The sequence below is a fragment of the Stegastes partitus genome, unplaced genomic scaffold (genome assembly GCF_000690725.1).
Source record: "Stegastes partitus isolate 25-593 unplaced genomic scaffold, Stegastes_partitus-1.0.2 Scaffold1349, whole genome shotgun sequence".
Lineage (NCBI taxonomy): Eukaryota > Metazoa > Chordata > Actinopteri > Pomacentridae > Stegastes > Stegastes partitus.
The window spans coordinates 61,756-77,276 of record NW_007579080.1 but is presented as its reverse complement, the minus strand read 5'-3'; the positions used below and the strand labels follow the sequence as shown (position 1 = coordinate 77,276).

The 15,521-nt window shown below is 42.5% G+C and overlaps 1 protein-coding gene across 1 annotated transcript; it reads right to left on the bottom strand.

Annotated features, from left to right (window-relative positions):
• Positions 1–141: 141 nt before the first annotated feature.
• Positions 142–12,402, bottom strand: gapdhs (glyceraldehyde-3-phosphate dehydrogenase, spermatogenic). The gene is made up of 11 exons (XM_008298765.1): positions 12,342–12,402; positions 3,968–4,027; positions 2,922–3,018; positions 2,475–2,581; positions 1,628–1,718; positions 1,413–1,531; positions 1,173–1,254; positions 913–1,064; positions 610–772; positions 404–501; positions 142–272 (listed from the first exon to the last, which is right to left on the bottom strand). The coding sequence occupies exons 2-11, from the start codon at positions 3,994–3,996 to the stop codon at positions 203–205; spliced, it is 1,008 nt and encodes a 335-aa protein (XP_008296987.1). The 5' UTR covers positions 3,997–4,027; positions 12,342–12,402; the 3' UTR covers positions 142–202.
• Between the last annotated feature and the right edge of the window lie 3,119 nt (positions 12,403–15,521).

Here is a 15,521-nt window from a genome sequence, read left to right as displayed (position 1 = left end):
TCGCTTCTTTGTTAAAGGAAAGACAGATAAACTCAGAACACTCAAACACACTGTTGCTGCTGCCTACGCATACTGTAGTAGAGCTAAGGGCCATGATGCTATGACTTGGCTATGGGTGGGACGTGTGTGTAAAACAGAAGGGAGGGGGTAAAGGATGCTTGGGGTGGTCCCTTTCCTGACTTCCATTCTGGACAGGCAGCGCCTACTCCTTGGAGTGCATGTGCAGCAGCAGGTCAGCAACACGGTGGCTGTAGCCAAACTCATTATCATACCTGGACAGAGGGTCAAGGAGAAAAGAAAGACAAATTAGTCGGTAATTTCTGAAAAATGTATTTTCTCTCTAAAGAGAAACCCTAGCTTTCTTTTTTACATATTGGGCTGCACAAGACATTTGAAAACTTACCAGGAAATGAGCTTGACAAAGTTGTCGTTGAGGGAGATGCCAGCACCAGCATCAAAGATGGAGGAGTGGGTGTCACCGATAAAGTCAGAGGACACCACCTGCCAACACACAAGTTAGAGGTCAAAGGACATAGTAAAATAAATCATAATTCACTCACTACAAGAATATACCAGCTTTATATTGGCTTTACAGTATATCTGAAATACCTGGTCTTCGGTGTAACCCAGCACTCCCTTCATGGTCCCATGTGCGGCATTCTTGACAGCTTCCTTAATTTCACTGTAAGATGCAGGCTTGGAGAGGCGGCATGTCAGGTCCACTACTGACACATCAGCCACTGGCACCCTGAATGCCATCCCTGTCAGCTTACTAGACAGAGAGGGAGAAAAGAGCGATTTTTTTGTTATTTCTTACCTTCTTATCAATCGTTCTCTATTTCCTTGCCACAGCTAGCAAAAGTGCATCCAAGCTTAGGCTGCTGACCATGGTGTTTGAGTGCATCTCCTTACCCATTGAGTTCAGGGATGACTTTGCCCACTGCCTTTGCAGCACCAGTGGAGGCTGGAATGATGTTCTGGTGGGCACCACGGCCATCCCGCCAAGCCTTGGCACTGGGACCATCCACTGTCTTCTGGGTGGCTGTGTATGCATGAACTGTGGTCTACAGAGAGGAAAGTCGTCAGTAAACATGAAAAGACTGTGCTTACAACAGCACACACTATAAAAATTAACATCACATTTAAAAATGCATATATTTACTGTGACTTACCATGAGAGCCTCCTCAATGCCAAAGTTATCATGGATGACTTTGGCCAGGGGGGCCAGGCAGTTGGTGGTACAGGAGGCATTACTATCAACAGAAAGACAAATGTGTTGCTAACTAATCAACTCTACAAGATACAATATCAAGATATATTATTTACATTTTTGGTGAGGTTGTGCAGCTACATTTGGGAGCTGCTTTGTGGAAATAAACACAGCGTCAGTTCAAAACCAAAGATACATTACCTGACAATGGTCATGGAGGAGGGGTCGTATTTGTCTTCATTAACCCCCATGACAAACATTGGAGCGTCAGGTGAGGGGGCAGACACAACCACACGCTTTGCACCGCCCTGGAGATGGGACTGTGATTGGAGAAGAGAGACAGGTTCAGTAACGAGATATCTGGTAGTCTCTGTGTATTAGTCTGTGCATTTGTGTGTTGATGTGTTTGTACGTACAGAGGCCTTCTCAACACTGAGGAAGACTCCAGTGGACTCGACAACATATTTAGCTCCAGCAGATCCCCAGGGGATCTCAGCTGGCTTCATACTAGAGTCAAAGAAGGAATTGAGTCAGTGTACAATGAAATGATCCTAAATCTGGGAGACAGACAAATAACACTAAAATAGTGCAAAAGCAAAAACAAAGTAGCAAAGACAATGAGGAAGTTACATATAGGGAGGAGGAAAATGAGAAGTGGTAATGGTGCTACTCTTGCTGGAATACTACACCCTGTGCTCTTCAAATGAGTGTGCAGAGCCTCTTTCAATAAATTCATGCAAGGCAAAAAAATATAAAATGTTTCATTTTACACATTTGGATATAAAAGTCACTGACAAACTGGCACGTCATGCTCAAAAAACTGTTGTGAAATAGGAATGTGAACTTCAATAAATATCCTATTTTGTTGGTATTGCCTTTTGCAGAGCTGAGACAGCATCTCTCAATGGACTAAAACAACAGTTGATACAAAGGTTGGAGGGGGTAGCTGTATGGCTGAGGCCCTGGGCAGCAGAAAGTGTCATTCCACTGCCAATAGTCCGTTAAGAATAACGAAGACCAGCAGGTCAAACTAGCATAAAGGCCTCACTGTATCCATGAAATACATGTGTATGTAAATGTAAATATTTAAACTAAACTTTTTCATGTTTTATGTTTTGTTTTTTTTTTTAAAGAAGAAATTGTACTGTTGTGATAATTGGTGGAAAAGTTCCTCATGACACAAAAACTGCTTTGCTCCACACTGCTGATATCTGAGCTCACTATAATAACTGCGACTAGCCAGCAAATGTTATCGTCACTCACCACTGGAACACAGAGATGGGATTGCCGTCGACTATGAGCTTGTCATCTTCTTGGGAGACCTCACCACTGTAACGGCCATGGGTGGAGTCATACTTGAACATGTAGACCTAAAAGGAAGCAGGATGAAAATGATGGGGTTACATTGGTGAGTATTTGAAGACGTTAATACATATATTTGTGACAGTAGCACAGATTTCATACAGTCTACTTAAAGTAGTGTTTAAACCCTAAATCTGACAAGTGATTTCAACTAAATGACAAATAAGCTTCTGTGACAACAAAATGTGTTCAAAATTAAGTATCAGTCATATTCAGTTTATGTATTGCTGACATTTTCTTGAGTGTAGGTCACTTTTTGAACTTCAACAAAAAAGAGATTAAACATTCTAGTGCTTATCATAGATTTAAGCATGTGTTGTGAATAATTTAGCAATAAGTCTGTCTCACCATGTACTTCAAGTCAATGAAGGGGTCATTGATGGCTACAACTCTGATGCCCTTCTGAAGGCAAGCCCTCAGGACCAGGCGGCCAATACGACCGAAACTGTGGAAAGAGACAGGGAGAGAGAGATTAATAATAGTTGCTTTGGGAAATGGTGGGAAACTTCCTCAGGATGTCAAACCACTCCTGGGACCACACATGAGTCGTCGAACAGCCCCAAAGTTTAGTTTCCTTGCTTGAGAATGGCTGCTTATCAACACTCACGGGCAATTACACTTCATTACTAGCTGCTGGATCACTTTTTTGCCAGATAAGTTTAACGTTGCAAGATTTTAAACAATAATGTCGCACTAATATCGCAGCAAACACGTATTTGCTATGTAAAGATACAGTGGAGTGATGACATCATGTCATGTAACCGTAACCCTGTCTGTCTATGTGTCCACTGAACCGTGGAGAGGAGAGACGATAGTGAAGAAAAGATAATGTTACTAAAGTTGACAGAAACTTGGCCTGGCCAGTCAGTGTATTTTACAATGCTAATGTGGCTCTCGTGTACACAACCCTTGTAGTTGCTAATGATAGTGAAGGGAGAGGGGAGATGTGGCTGATATGCCAGTTGGCTTTGGTTTGAAATGCACGTGATCTAGCACCATCCAGTGGTTCTGAATGTGCACAGAAAACTAACACGTTACATGTCTCTAACACATTGTAAGAAAGGGATGCAGTTGAACATGTCACCACAGTAAACCTGTTAAATGAAGAGCACCAGGCAACAGCATGAACTTCAATGTAATCAAAGAGAACCAAAGCTGTTACTGTGCAATTATTATTTGACAAAAATTATTTTTTGCAGTTTTGCAGAACAAAGCACTGCATAGACATTTGTCCTTTCCATATACATTTACTAGCAACCACAAATTGTTTTGGAAGCAGTGGCCACCAAGCCCCAGAATATGCTTCACTGAGGTCCCACCATAGCATCCTAAAATCATCCTGAATATCCTGTTTAAATATTGTGTGTTAGTGTCTGTGTGTGTTTCAAACTCACCCATTGATTCCAACACAGAGATCTGACATGGCTGCTGCTGCTTAGGAGATGTGGAGTTACCTGGGTAAAAAAGAAACACAACATCTACATTAGAAAGGCGACGGCTACTGACTGTTGTACATTCCTGTATGTTTAATTAACAGAGCACTTTTCAACATTTATCCTAAAATGCTCTACGTTGGATCTGATAATTGGCTAACCCCTAATCTGATCTTTAGAAATCACTGCAACACAGAGTTCACTCTTCTTTCAAACTGGGTTTGAACATAAGACAATGAGCTTGAAAACAAAAACACAAATATTTATGAATGTGAATAAAGCAACATGAAGTAATGTTAATCAGGTTTGTTAAGTTTCTGGAATTGGCTGTGATTTTTGCACCAAATCTAAATGAAGATAGAAACACAAGAAAATCGTTTTTAAAAAATATCACTACAACATTATATTTCATGAATAAAACATCAGTCATGTAACTTCTAAAGATCTGTGAGATGTTTATGGCAGTCAGTGTGATAAATTAGCACCGGAGAGAAAAAAAAACTCCAAGGTGGCATACTGGTGTGCAAAAGCCTGACTCAAAGCGTTTAAGGGTGAGATTCTGTTTATCGTCAGTGAGGGAAAATACAGGTGTGTTTTACAGGCAGCTGCTGAAGTAGAAGGGAGGTGTTACATCATGTAGGGGCATGTTTTGAGAACAATGGGATAAGAAGGGAGGGACAAAGTGGTAGGTATGCAATGCTGCAAACACAGACTTGTCTTCCAACTTGAACAGAGAGGAAGCCTGGCCCTGACTCAACTATGTGACCTCCTTTTCACTCTGCTTTCCTCTTCTTTTCATACATCCTCCTATTTCTCCTGCCACCTATATTTCCTTTTTTTGAAGCCTTTCTCTCCTCACTATAACCACCTCTTCCTCTGTGCTGCTGATCTTGACATGTCTTTTACAAGTGTCTCACATCATATTTAGATTCCCATATCAAATATACTCCATTATGTGACCTGTTCTGGGTGCAACACACAAGAAGCTGTGTGCACAACAAGGACCTTCTGACCATAACAAGGATCCAAGCACTCTTAAGTGAATACATACAGTACCTCAACAGCATTCACCAGACACTACCTGACCAGAAGCTATCGTGTGTGTGTGTGTGTCTGTGTGTGACTGACACAGGTAGAATAAGGAAGAGCAGCTAGGATCGACCTTGAAACTGGTTGGTTGTAATTTTAGACTACTGTAATCTCCTTATCTGTGGTGTGTGTGTGTGTGTCTCAGCAGGAGGCATATGGGACAGGCTGTTGATCTGATGAAATGCATTGTGGGGGCACTTTAAATAGACTGAAGGGGGAACCAGATTAGGACAAATCATCCTTTTGTTTCTCCCACACACTGTCAAACAATGATAAATGAGGACTTGGACCGTTTCAACCTGAGTTTATCCATGAATATGACAAAAGCACAATATGCAGATAGGTGGTCTGACTTGCTAGAAAGGTAACAATATTGGCTGTCAGTTAAAATCAATTCATTCAACAGTCTGAGAGTTGTGCACTGCAAAGGCCTCAGTGGTTTCAACTGGGAGATTTCTCACAGGGGCATTTGTGGTGTTTACTTGTTTCATTGATGTTTTTCCTGTCTGTCTTTTTTCAGGACTCTCCTTTCAAGGTAGAGCAGCCATTTTGTGTTCTGCTGCAAGCATTCACAATACAAGGTCAACAAAAGAGAGAGAGAGGAAGAAGGTGCATATACTATGACAATGCAGTCCTCACATTTCTCTATTACCTATTGTGCCTTTACAGAATTGTGCAGTGCCCTTCTCTCCTTCCTCTTTTTTGACCTCTCCTTCCCCCTGTCACCTGTTTCACAATTTATCCCACTCCTTGGCTGCGTCTGTCTTTCTATACCACCATCTGCATTTTCCAAACAACAGAGAAGTTGCCCTTGGTTTCCAAAACAAAATGGCTGGTCTACTGAAAAATGACACTACTTTTAAGCCAGAGTAGGCTTTTCTGCTTTTTCTGCCATTGCTAAAGCAGATGGAAATTTGGGCTGCACAAAGAGTAGTGGAGGCACATAAGAGACAGATCTGGAGTGATGGAATCTCAGAGATGCCTCTGGATGTAGGAAATTCACAACTTAATCAGTGTTATGTGCTTCAGACTGCCAGCTTTTGTCTGCCTGTATGCACTTGCAGAAATGAACCCCTTCCACGTCCGTTACTGTTGCCTAGCAGCCGTGTGGTGCATTGGCCAATCAAGGTCGGAAGAGAAAGTGGTTGCAAGTGCAACGGTTCTCAGTCATTCCTCACCACTGAGTCACAGTGAACACAATTTGGTTAAAATAAAGTGTAGGTAGCCTCGCATGGCATATAGACGACATAAAATTTTGCTTAAAAATCAGAAGCTGTTTATTTGGAATTTTTAAAGAAACAGCAAATCTCCAAAAGAAGGAAAGGAAACAACATAATTGCAAGAGAAAAAAATTTACAAGAAAACTTTCATAACTTGCATTCAACAGTTAGGAGTGCCTTCATGTTTAAACTAATCCCTTGCTTCTCTTCCAGCACACTCACATATAAGGCAGGGACGTGCCTTTTCAGTTTAAATCAACCAATCAGGACCCATCTGTAATCCAATCATCGTTCAGATCCCGCCCACTCAGTGCACCTATCAAAGACCTGCTTTGGAGGCCTGTCCCCTCTGTAACATTCAAGGCAAGATGGCCTCCGCAAGAAAGAAACTCAGGTGATGACTTCTGTTGACCAAATGTCCTTCTACATCAGGCTGCTTGCTTAAATCAGACAAGTAAGCTTAATTTTATACAGTACTTTGTTTTTCTCTGTAGCTACTGGACTAAATAAAATAAACAAAAAACAAAATGGTGTGTCATTCATGTCCACCTCTCTACACAAAAGGTCTCCGTGTGGTCAGGTGTGGAGCTCATGCTTCCTAACATAAACCTGACAGGTATGAGACTGTGCACACAAATCTGGTAGTTTAGTTAAAGAGATTTGTGGTATATTAAAAAAAAAACAAAAAAACCCCTCAAATTCTTATGCCTGTCTTCTGTTAATGATGAGTGAGGTGTAGATTTAACTACTTTGTTATTCGAACAAATAATATCACCGGGTGTACCTATTTTCATGCGGTTTTATTGTGAAACATGTAAAAGTTGTTAAAAATAGACTAAAACATTGATTGCTATAGTCATACGTCATATTTTTGGTTAGATCTCTGCAAGCACTTTTTCCTATATACAATAAACCCTACTATAAGACTATTTTACAACCAAAAAAAAACAGCTTCACGGCCAACAGCTCTTTCAACTGTAGACCAATCAGTCCTGGTCTGGTATTCAGCCCACACTCTGACAGCACTCACACAGACGTGCCACAGCTCACAGAGGCAGCATTGTGCAGAGAGCAGGAAGGAGGCTACACGTTGGTGACTGCTGCTTGCAATCTGCTGACACTCATTAAACTAGTTAAAGAAGAGGCAGGCAGACGTATTACGTATAGCATGGTCCCGTAAACATTTTACTGTTCTTTTACAGATCTCACAAGGACCAGCTTGAAGAGTCAGTACAAGACTCCTTGTCTGGGAATATCTTGACTTCATGCGATGATACAGGTGACCAAGTCAACACAACAAATTTCTGTGTGGTGGAAATGAACCGACTCTTTCCAACTCCCATCTTACCCAAAAAGCAAAGATGGCGTGAGAGTGGAACTGAGGCGTTCCATGTAAATGTCTCTTTGTCTCGGACTGTCCTGTGACACCATTTACATGTCACTCAAAGCGATGAAGCCACTATCTAAGCGTACCTTTAAGTCTTAATATAGCTGGCATGAATATAGTTGGCAGTCTCATGTGGCCCTTCAAGGAACTGCAGTTTTTGGCATTTGTGCACTGGGTTTAATTTTTCAGTCCGAGAGGTTGCAGCTTGGTTGTAACCATATCTTAATCTGAAGAGCTAGATAAGAGAAGAACCAACTAGTCAGTGTTCTATTTCTGTTTCTATTTGTCATCCCTATGTCCATCCATTGCATTACCCCATCTTTCTCCTGCTTCAGTTTGTTTCCTCTTCACCTGCTTCCTATAATCCCCATTCACCTGCTTTAAAAAACAAAAAAAAACCAAAAAACCTATTTCTCCTTCATTTGTCTGGCATCGAGTGTCACACCGCTCCCCTCCCCTTATCCCCACCACCCAAACTAATCATTAAAATTCAGCACCCTCCCTCCAACTTTCTATTTTTTTTACTACTCTTTGTCTGTCTAGTCCTCACTATTTAGCACAGCCTCCCCTCCCTCTGCGCTACGACCCATTTTTCTCACACAAACACAGAGTTTAACCATGGGGGTGCTGAATAGGGTCGCCATGTCTGTGTATGTGCATGAGCAATAGAGACCACTGGGGGACAGATGACTCATAGCTAGTCAACCAGAAAGGCACAGAGACAAACGGCTGCATCAGGTGGTAAAATTTCTAAGTTGTGAGTGGAAGCACAAAAAGTCGAGAGGAGCGTGACACAGCACTCGCTCCAGCCAACACCTCCTCTGATGTCAGGCACTGACATTTTGTGTCTTCTTTTGAGTCGTCTCTTTCCTGTAATATGTCGGCATCTCATGGGAATGTTTGGACAGTGTGCACACTCCAGTAACTTGGTGCAAATCCTTATTTGGACCGAAGTATGAGTAGCACAGATGATCTACTATGTAACAGCGTTAGGGCTCACATACAGACAGGACACAGACTGAATCTCTCACATAGTTCATTATATTTATGCCAGGAGACATTTAGAATCAAGTTAGTATGGTCATTCTTTTGCTTGACCTCAGTTTGTGCATTCATTTGAAATTTCTCGGAGAGTGAATGAACTCAGTCACCCCCCCTACTTTTCCTGTCCAGTGCCACTCTGCGGGTCTTCCTCTTTCACCCGCCCTTCTTTCAGCTTTTTTAGCCTATACAAACCTTCCTCCAGCTCTCTATCCCTCTGTCACACCCTCTTTCTCTCCAGTGTTTTTCCACTGCAGTAGGTTGATTGGCCAGAGGCCAGACGAACTATCCAATTAGGTAAGCCTTTACTTCTTGCCCGCCTCCTAGTGAATTGCATGAATACAAACTATTGGAGTCACTCTTTCTGCAGGCAGCTTAGGAACTTTACTTCTGGTTAGCTGTTCTTTCATTTCCTCTTTAGCAGCAAACTTGCATCCTCTCCTTTCATGGTCTCATCACTGAGCCAAAGTCACTTGCTGCTGTAAACTAGTCTGTTACATGTCAAATACCATCACACAGGCACCGCAGGCTGTGTGTCCTTCTCAACAGGCGTGGCAAGGACAGAATGATAGGAGGCCTATTGTTTCTATTAGACATTTCATCAGTGACAAGTTAGTACTTGGTTAATGAAATGGATAAAGTAAGGTTAAATATTGTGGTTTAACAAGGACTTGTTTATCCACACACACCTACAAGCATACACCAGCCGTCATGAATTAGTAAAAGGTGTGCTGTATCAAACTGCAGAGGAAGACAGACTACTAAGCACAGGTATAAGTGGACGACACACTGTATGAGCTTATGTCAGCAGGCAGATGACATGTCTTTCTTAAGACTCTGTCTCTGTCATTTGCCTCCTTGTTGCATAAGATACAGTGCAGTAGCACTGTTTATGCAGCATTTGCTACCTGTCTCATAGGATGCCAACTATGCAAATATCTGTACCTTTATATAACTGCAGTATTAAAAAAGAAAGCAAAATTGCTTAGTTGTTGGAGTAGGGCCCGTTTACATCACAGCTGTGTGCGTCCTTCCCTGCTGTAAGGCCCATTTCCTTAAATTGGTGACTGTTAGGCACAGGCTGCTGAGTCACTGTGGAGTTCCTTCTCTCTCACACACAGCCTCGACAAGTGGGCTGGTTGATAAGACAGCTGCAGAGCACAATTAAGTGGGACGCTCAAACTCACCTCAGCCTGAAAACAACCACTCTACCTTTAAGTGGAAAACATGAGTTGATCTAGACCCAACAACTCATAACCGCTACAAGAACTAATGACTCAAGGCTATATGGAAATTATTCTCCTGCATGACAAACATCACCAGCAGAAGAAGCAAAAAAAAAAAGAACAGTTAATTTAAACAGCTACATCCTGGGAAACTGTTGTCCACGTCTGCAATAACTGTCACAGAAACCTCACAGACTCGCACTTGAATAAATCCCATGTAGCTTGTGTGGCTTGTCCATATGTTCTTAATAACATGCATGTTGTAGTCCTTGTTATTCTGGAAGAACACATCCTGTGTATGGCAGACTGGCTGCAGCTAATCTCATTGGCTAATGGTATACTCCTTGCTCAGCAAAAGGGCAGCATGTCTGCAACAGTCACTGATGATTACATGTCAGACATTGGACTGACAACCACATCTACAGCACTTGCGAGAGCAGAGTGAGCATCTATGTAATTCAGATTCACGCAAAGTTAACAGCATTAGTGAATTACATAGAATCAATATCCCATCTGAGATAAAAATACTAAAATAATGATTTTCTATCACCAACATGGCACCACAGAACTAGAGAACTAATTCAATTTTTTTTTATAGATTTCATATGAAAGTTGAATATGTATGTTTAACAAAAGGTTATAATGTTAATGAAAAATGTCTTAAATTAAGTATTATCTAGTGAAGCATGGTGCGTGTGCTAATTTCCTTCCAGTATAATCATAGGGCCTGAACACCTTGTAAAAGCACAAGATCAGCTAGCAGATAGCAGTTCTTGGCTTCTAGGGAGATGCTATACTGCTGCCATTTCTGACCTTCAGTCATTCATAGGTAGAGCTAAGACGTGTGACTGTCCAACCATGACTATGTGAATTAGTGATTTCAAGTTGATAAGGAGTTTGAGATTTAGGATTAAGAGCTGAGCAACATCACTACAGCATCTCTGGGCCTGCTGTGACCTTCACCCGCTGGAGTGATGACCTTCAGCACACCTACATGACATGAATTAAGGTAACTACAAAAAACAGGCACGTGGTTGCAGTAATCATGAACACAAATTTAGATTTGGATTATCATTATAAATAGTTCAGGATAGTAGAGAAACATTACCCTTCCTAGCATTTTATAGTTTTATATAATATATTCTCCTCTTTTTAAATATCCTCCACTGAACACGGTTGACTTCTTTGTTAGTGAGTGGTTTGGACGCTTAATAAATCAGATATTAAACATAAATGTATCAGATTGTTGCTTTTAAGAGCGCTGACCCCCTTTTGAAAGCCGCATCAACAGGTCTGTCGAGTCTGGAGTCAAACTGCGGCAGAATCATGCGACACTTTCCCCCTGCCCTTCAGAGGGGCATTTTCAGGAAGCTTCTCTCATTTTTGGATATGAAACGACGCCAAGGTTGCTCGTTTTCCCCCCGTTTTCTCATGTTGCATCACTGCGGCCTCCTGACTCATCTCTGAACGGTGGACAGACTTCATGATGAACACTGGGGGAGGCACGTAGCTGCACCTCCGTTCACGCACACTCATTCAACCCGTTTACCGACGTCATTACGGCTCAACTGTACCACTATTATGCTAATAAAGCTAATTTATTCTCTAAATCACATTTCAATTCCTCAATATCATATTCTTATGTGGTAGCCGCGGCGCTACACATTCTTGCAGGACAGTGGGTTACGTAACATGGAGCCTAATCCACTTCCGCAGATGCAGCACTGCCAATGTCACGTTACCCGCTTAGCAGGAGACAGTTTAGCTGCAGATGAGTGATTTATAGCCCACAGTGCGAACGAACCAGCATCAACACGTTGCATTTTCCTTTACAATACGCCACAGCTCTCTCTTATTTTTGTACTTCGTGGTGTATTTCAGGTAAAGCTAAATGATGCAGGGCTTACACAACCTCCCTCCATAGTACAAGGCCACAGCCGCATCCCCTCCCATCCCTCCCTCTTCCTGAAACGTTAAAACGAGCACAAAATGGCTGTTTTGGAATCAATAAATGACCTTTATAGCGCTCTCTCATCCCATCGCCCGTCTCTGGAGGTCTTCAAATGGCTAATTGTAGATTTAAATGAACCTAGTAGGTTCATTTAAATCTACAGCTAGCAATCTAGCAATGTACAACCTAGCTAGTTAAGGCTACAATGCGGCCACTAACTAGTAATGCAGCATTTATATCACGATAGGGGTGAAAAATTAGCATTAAAATGTCTCGCAACGCGATGCTGCGACGACAGAGTCACCTCTGCATCAATTAACTCCCTGCAACCTGGATCCGTAAGTATACTTGAAGTTTCACTCAGAATATTTCTTATGTTTTAAATACTGAGTCGGAGTGCTGAGCTGTTCTTGTGGCTTACCTCTCGGCTGATGCTGCTTGAGTCTGTGTGCGCAGTACACTCCGCCGCCTTCCGCTTTTATAGCAGACACGTGCCTCGGGGAGCCTGGTCGCCCCGGCGACGTGACGTCACACCCTCCTTCGCCGTCGGGATCCATTGTAAACGAGGGACTGGTCACGAGCTCTCAGCGGCTACCATAGTAACCAGGGATGAGACACTGGTCTGGTCATTGTGTCATAACATAGTATAAGAGATGAGCTTGTGTTATCATTAAGGATCATTTCAACCAGAGAGAGAAATAGACGCGGACGTGTTGAGAAATGATGGAGAATCCTTCTTCCCCCACCACCACGTTCGACGGATATGAAACGAAATACTAGAGGCACGTTCCTTGAAGCACGTAATAGACAGACAAGTAAAGTAGAAGCTGAAAATCTCAATAAACTGAATTCATGCAGCTGATTGTCTGGTCCCTCCCTGCATGTGACAGAGACTGCAGGTCTATAGAGGCAACCGTTGGGTAACCAGGCCTCCGCTGTGCATTGATCTGTAAAGGACTGCAGAGTGCATCTCCTATGGATGCAGCCTGTGTATGTGTGTGGCCATATGGATGGATGCAACACTGTTATGTAAGAAGTGATGAAATTATAGCTGTCACGTTTCCATGGGGACAGGCTGTTCTGCTACTAATCTGGTTTGTATGCTTGCATGTGTCACTATGCAAAATGCAGTAGATAATGATATTATGACAATACATTATAATTTACAGCCGTGTTCATGCGTGTCCTTCCACCAGCCTATTCGCTATATTTTTCCTGTTTTATGGGCTCCCTCTCTCCTCCTCATGCCACAGCACGTGTCACAACGAGGACAAGCCTACGTGAGGCAGGATGCGTACAGTAGTGTAACATGGGAAATCCCTGCAGTGCTGCGAAACTAGGAAGGACAACGCGATTTGCTCACACTGCACGTACTCGTTGGCATTTCGTCATCCCTGGTTGGCGTTTGATTCGCACACTGTAGAACAGGCCGGTCCTTCTCGCGGTTTACATGGTACTTAGCTATTTAATGAAACGCGTTCGGCAAATGGTTTAGATTTCTTTCTCAGAGATCCAGGCTGAACATCCTTACATGTTGTGTGAAGATTTGTGGAAATACAGCGCCCTCTGTAGATCCATCTATATATGTCTTTATCCATCTGTGTACATATCTAACACTCAATTTATCTAGTTTATCCCGTAATGACTCATACCAATGCCGGTACTTGGAGTTATAGGGAATTCTTATTGATAAATAGGTTTCCTTTGGCTGGAAATAAATGATGAATTTTATTTGTTTCTATGTTTTTTTTCATGATACTTAAAATGCCTTGTGTAAAATTGATCATACCAACCAAATTTTTTGACCTTCTATTGCATTCCAAATGGTGAATTTTCAGTAATCAGTGGCAAAGCTTTTATTTGCAACCACAAAAATGTATGCTTTTTTGCTTTGTTTTGTTTTGGCATCTCTGTACTGGGATTTTGCATCAGTCCTCTTTTGTGACACACTCCAGGTCTCTGGGGTTGGAAGGTTTCCATTTCTTGACCACTTTGATTGCATGGTTCAGAGGTCTAATGCTGCTCATGACCATGTTTTCCACAGCACTGGAACTCTGTTCTGTCTCAGGCTGGTGTCAAAAAGGTGCTGGAGAACCGAACATAGTTGTTCTGAGCAGGTCTTGAGAACTCTGGGACTGATACCATCTGGACCTGCAGCCTTGTTCCGGTTCAGTTTCTCCAGCTGTTTCTTGACCTGGTCGCAGGAGACAATCAGGCTGGAGGTGGAGGCAGAGGAGGTCTCAGGATGTCCTGGTGTGGAGGGAGATGAGGCTGTGTTCAGGTCCATGACTGAGCTGCAGGGTGACAGAGTGGAGGTGGGACAGGAAAGCTGTGGGCTCATGGAGGGTGTGTGGTGTGTTGGGTTGGAGGCAGGGGGGGAACTGAACCTATTGAAGAACATATTCAGTTCGTTAGCTCTGTCCAGACCTCCATCAGTCTGATCCCCCTTCAACTTGAAGCCGGTGATAGTCTTCATTCCAGTCCACACATCCCTCACGTTGTTCTGCTGGAGCTGGCTCTCCAACTTTTTCCTGTAGTCCTCCTTACACTTCTTAGTCTGTTTTTTCAGTTGTTTTTGTGTGATCTTCAATAACTCCCTGTCTCCATCCCTGAAAGCGTTCTTTTTGATGTTCAGCAGCTTTTTCAGGTCACTGGTGATCCAGGGTTTGTTATTGGGGAAGCATTATCGAGTTATATAGTTATGAGTTATATTTTACCAAGATTGATTAGATTATAGATTAGAATATTTTTAGTTCATATTAGTGTGAATGTGAACAAATTCACATAAGCTGTGAACACTTTGGACAGATTCGTCCGGTGCAACCGTACACTACAGGCACTTCAAGTTCTTCAAGTATATTAAACAAACCCATGAAAAACAAAATCACAATGTCGGAGTTCATTTCAGAATTAACTACATCCTCATCCCTGGAATAAAAATTCGACAGGTCGGGTTGCTGGGCAACATGAGCGGCACTACGGGACTTGACAACTCAAGTAAGAAGTCCTTCGTAGACGAGACCGCTCATTTAACGAACGCTTAGATGCTGCGTCCTTCGAAGGACCCATACTTTCACGGACACGAAGGCTCCATCCATCGAAGGGTGCAGCCTCTGAATTGGGACAAATGTGTAAGAGTGAAAAGCAGTTCAAACAGCAGTCTTACTGTGTTGGCATTTTATCAGTTTCTCATTAAGAGCAAGTAAAACATGAACACAGAATCATTATCTCCGCTGGATAAAGCCTCATTCTGTTTGTACATGTTGTTGTTTATAACATGACAACCAGTTGCTCATCACATGGCTATCATGGTGATCCCTGTGTGATGAATTATATAAATGCCTATAATTTTGTAGGGCTGGACCCAGTCAGACTTGTTCTTCAAGGTGTTGGCTGTTGGCAGGAATGAATTTCTGTATCTTTCCGTTCTACAGTGAAACTGACGCAGCCTCCCACTGAACACACTCTGTTGATTCTTCACTGTGTTGTGGAGAGGGTGGGAAGAATCCTCCATCATCTTCATCATCTTGTGCAGCATTCTTTTTTGAACAATCAGCTCCAGTGGTTCCAGAGTTATCCCCAGCACAGAACCAGCTTTCTT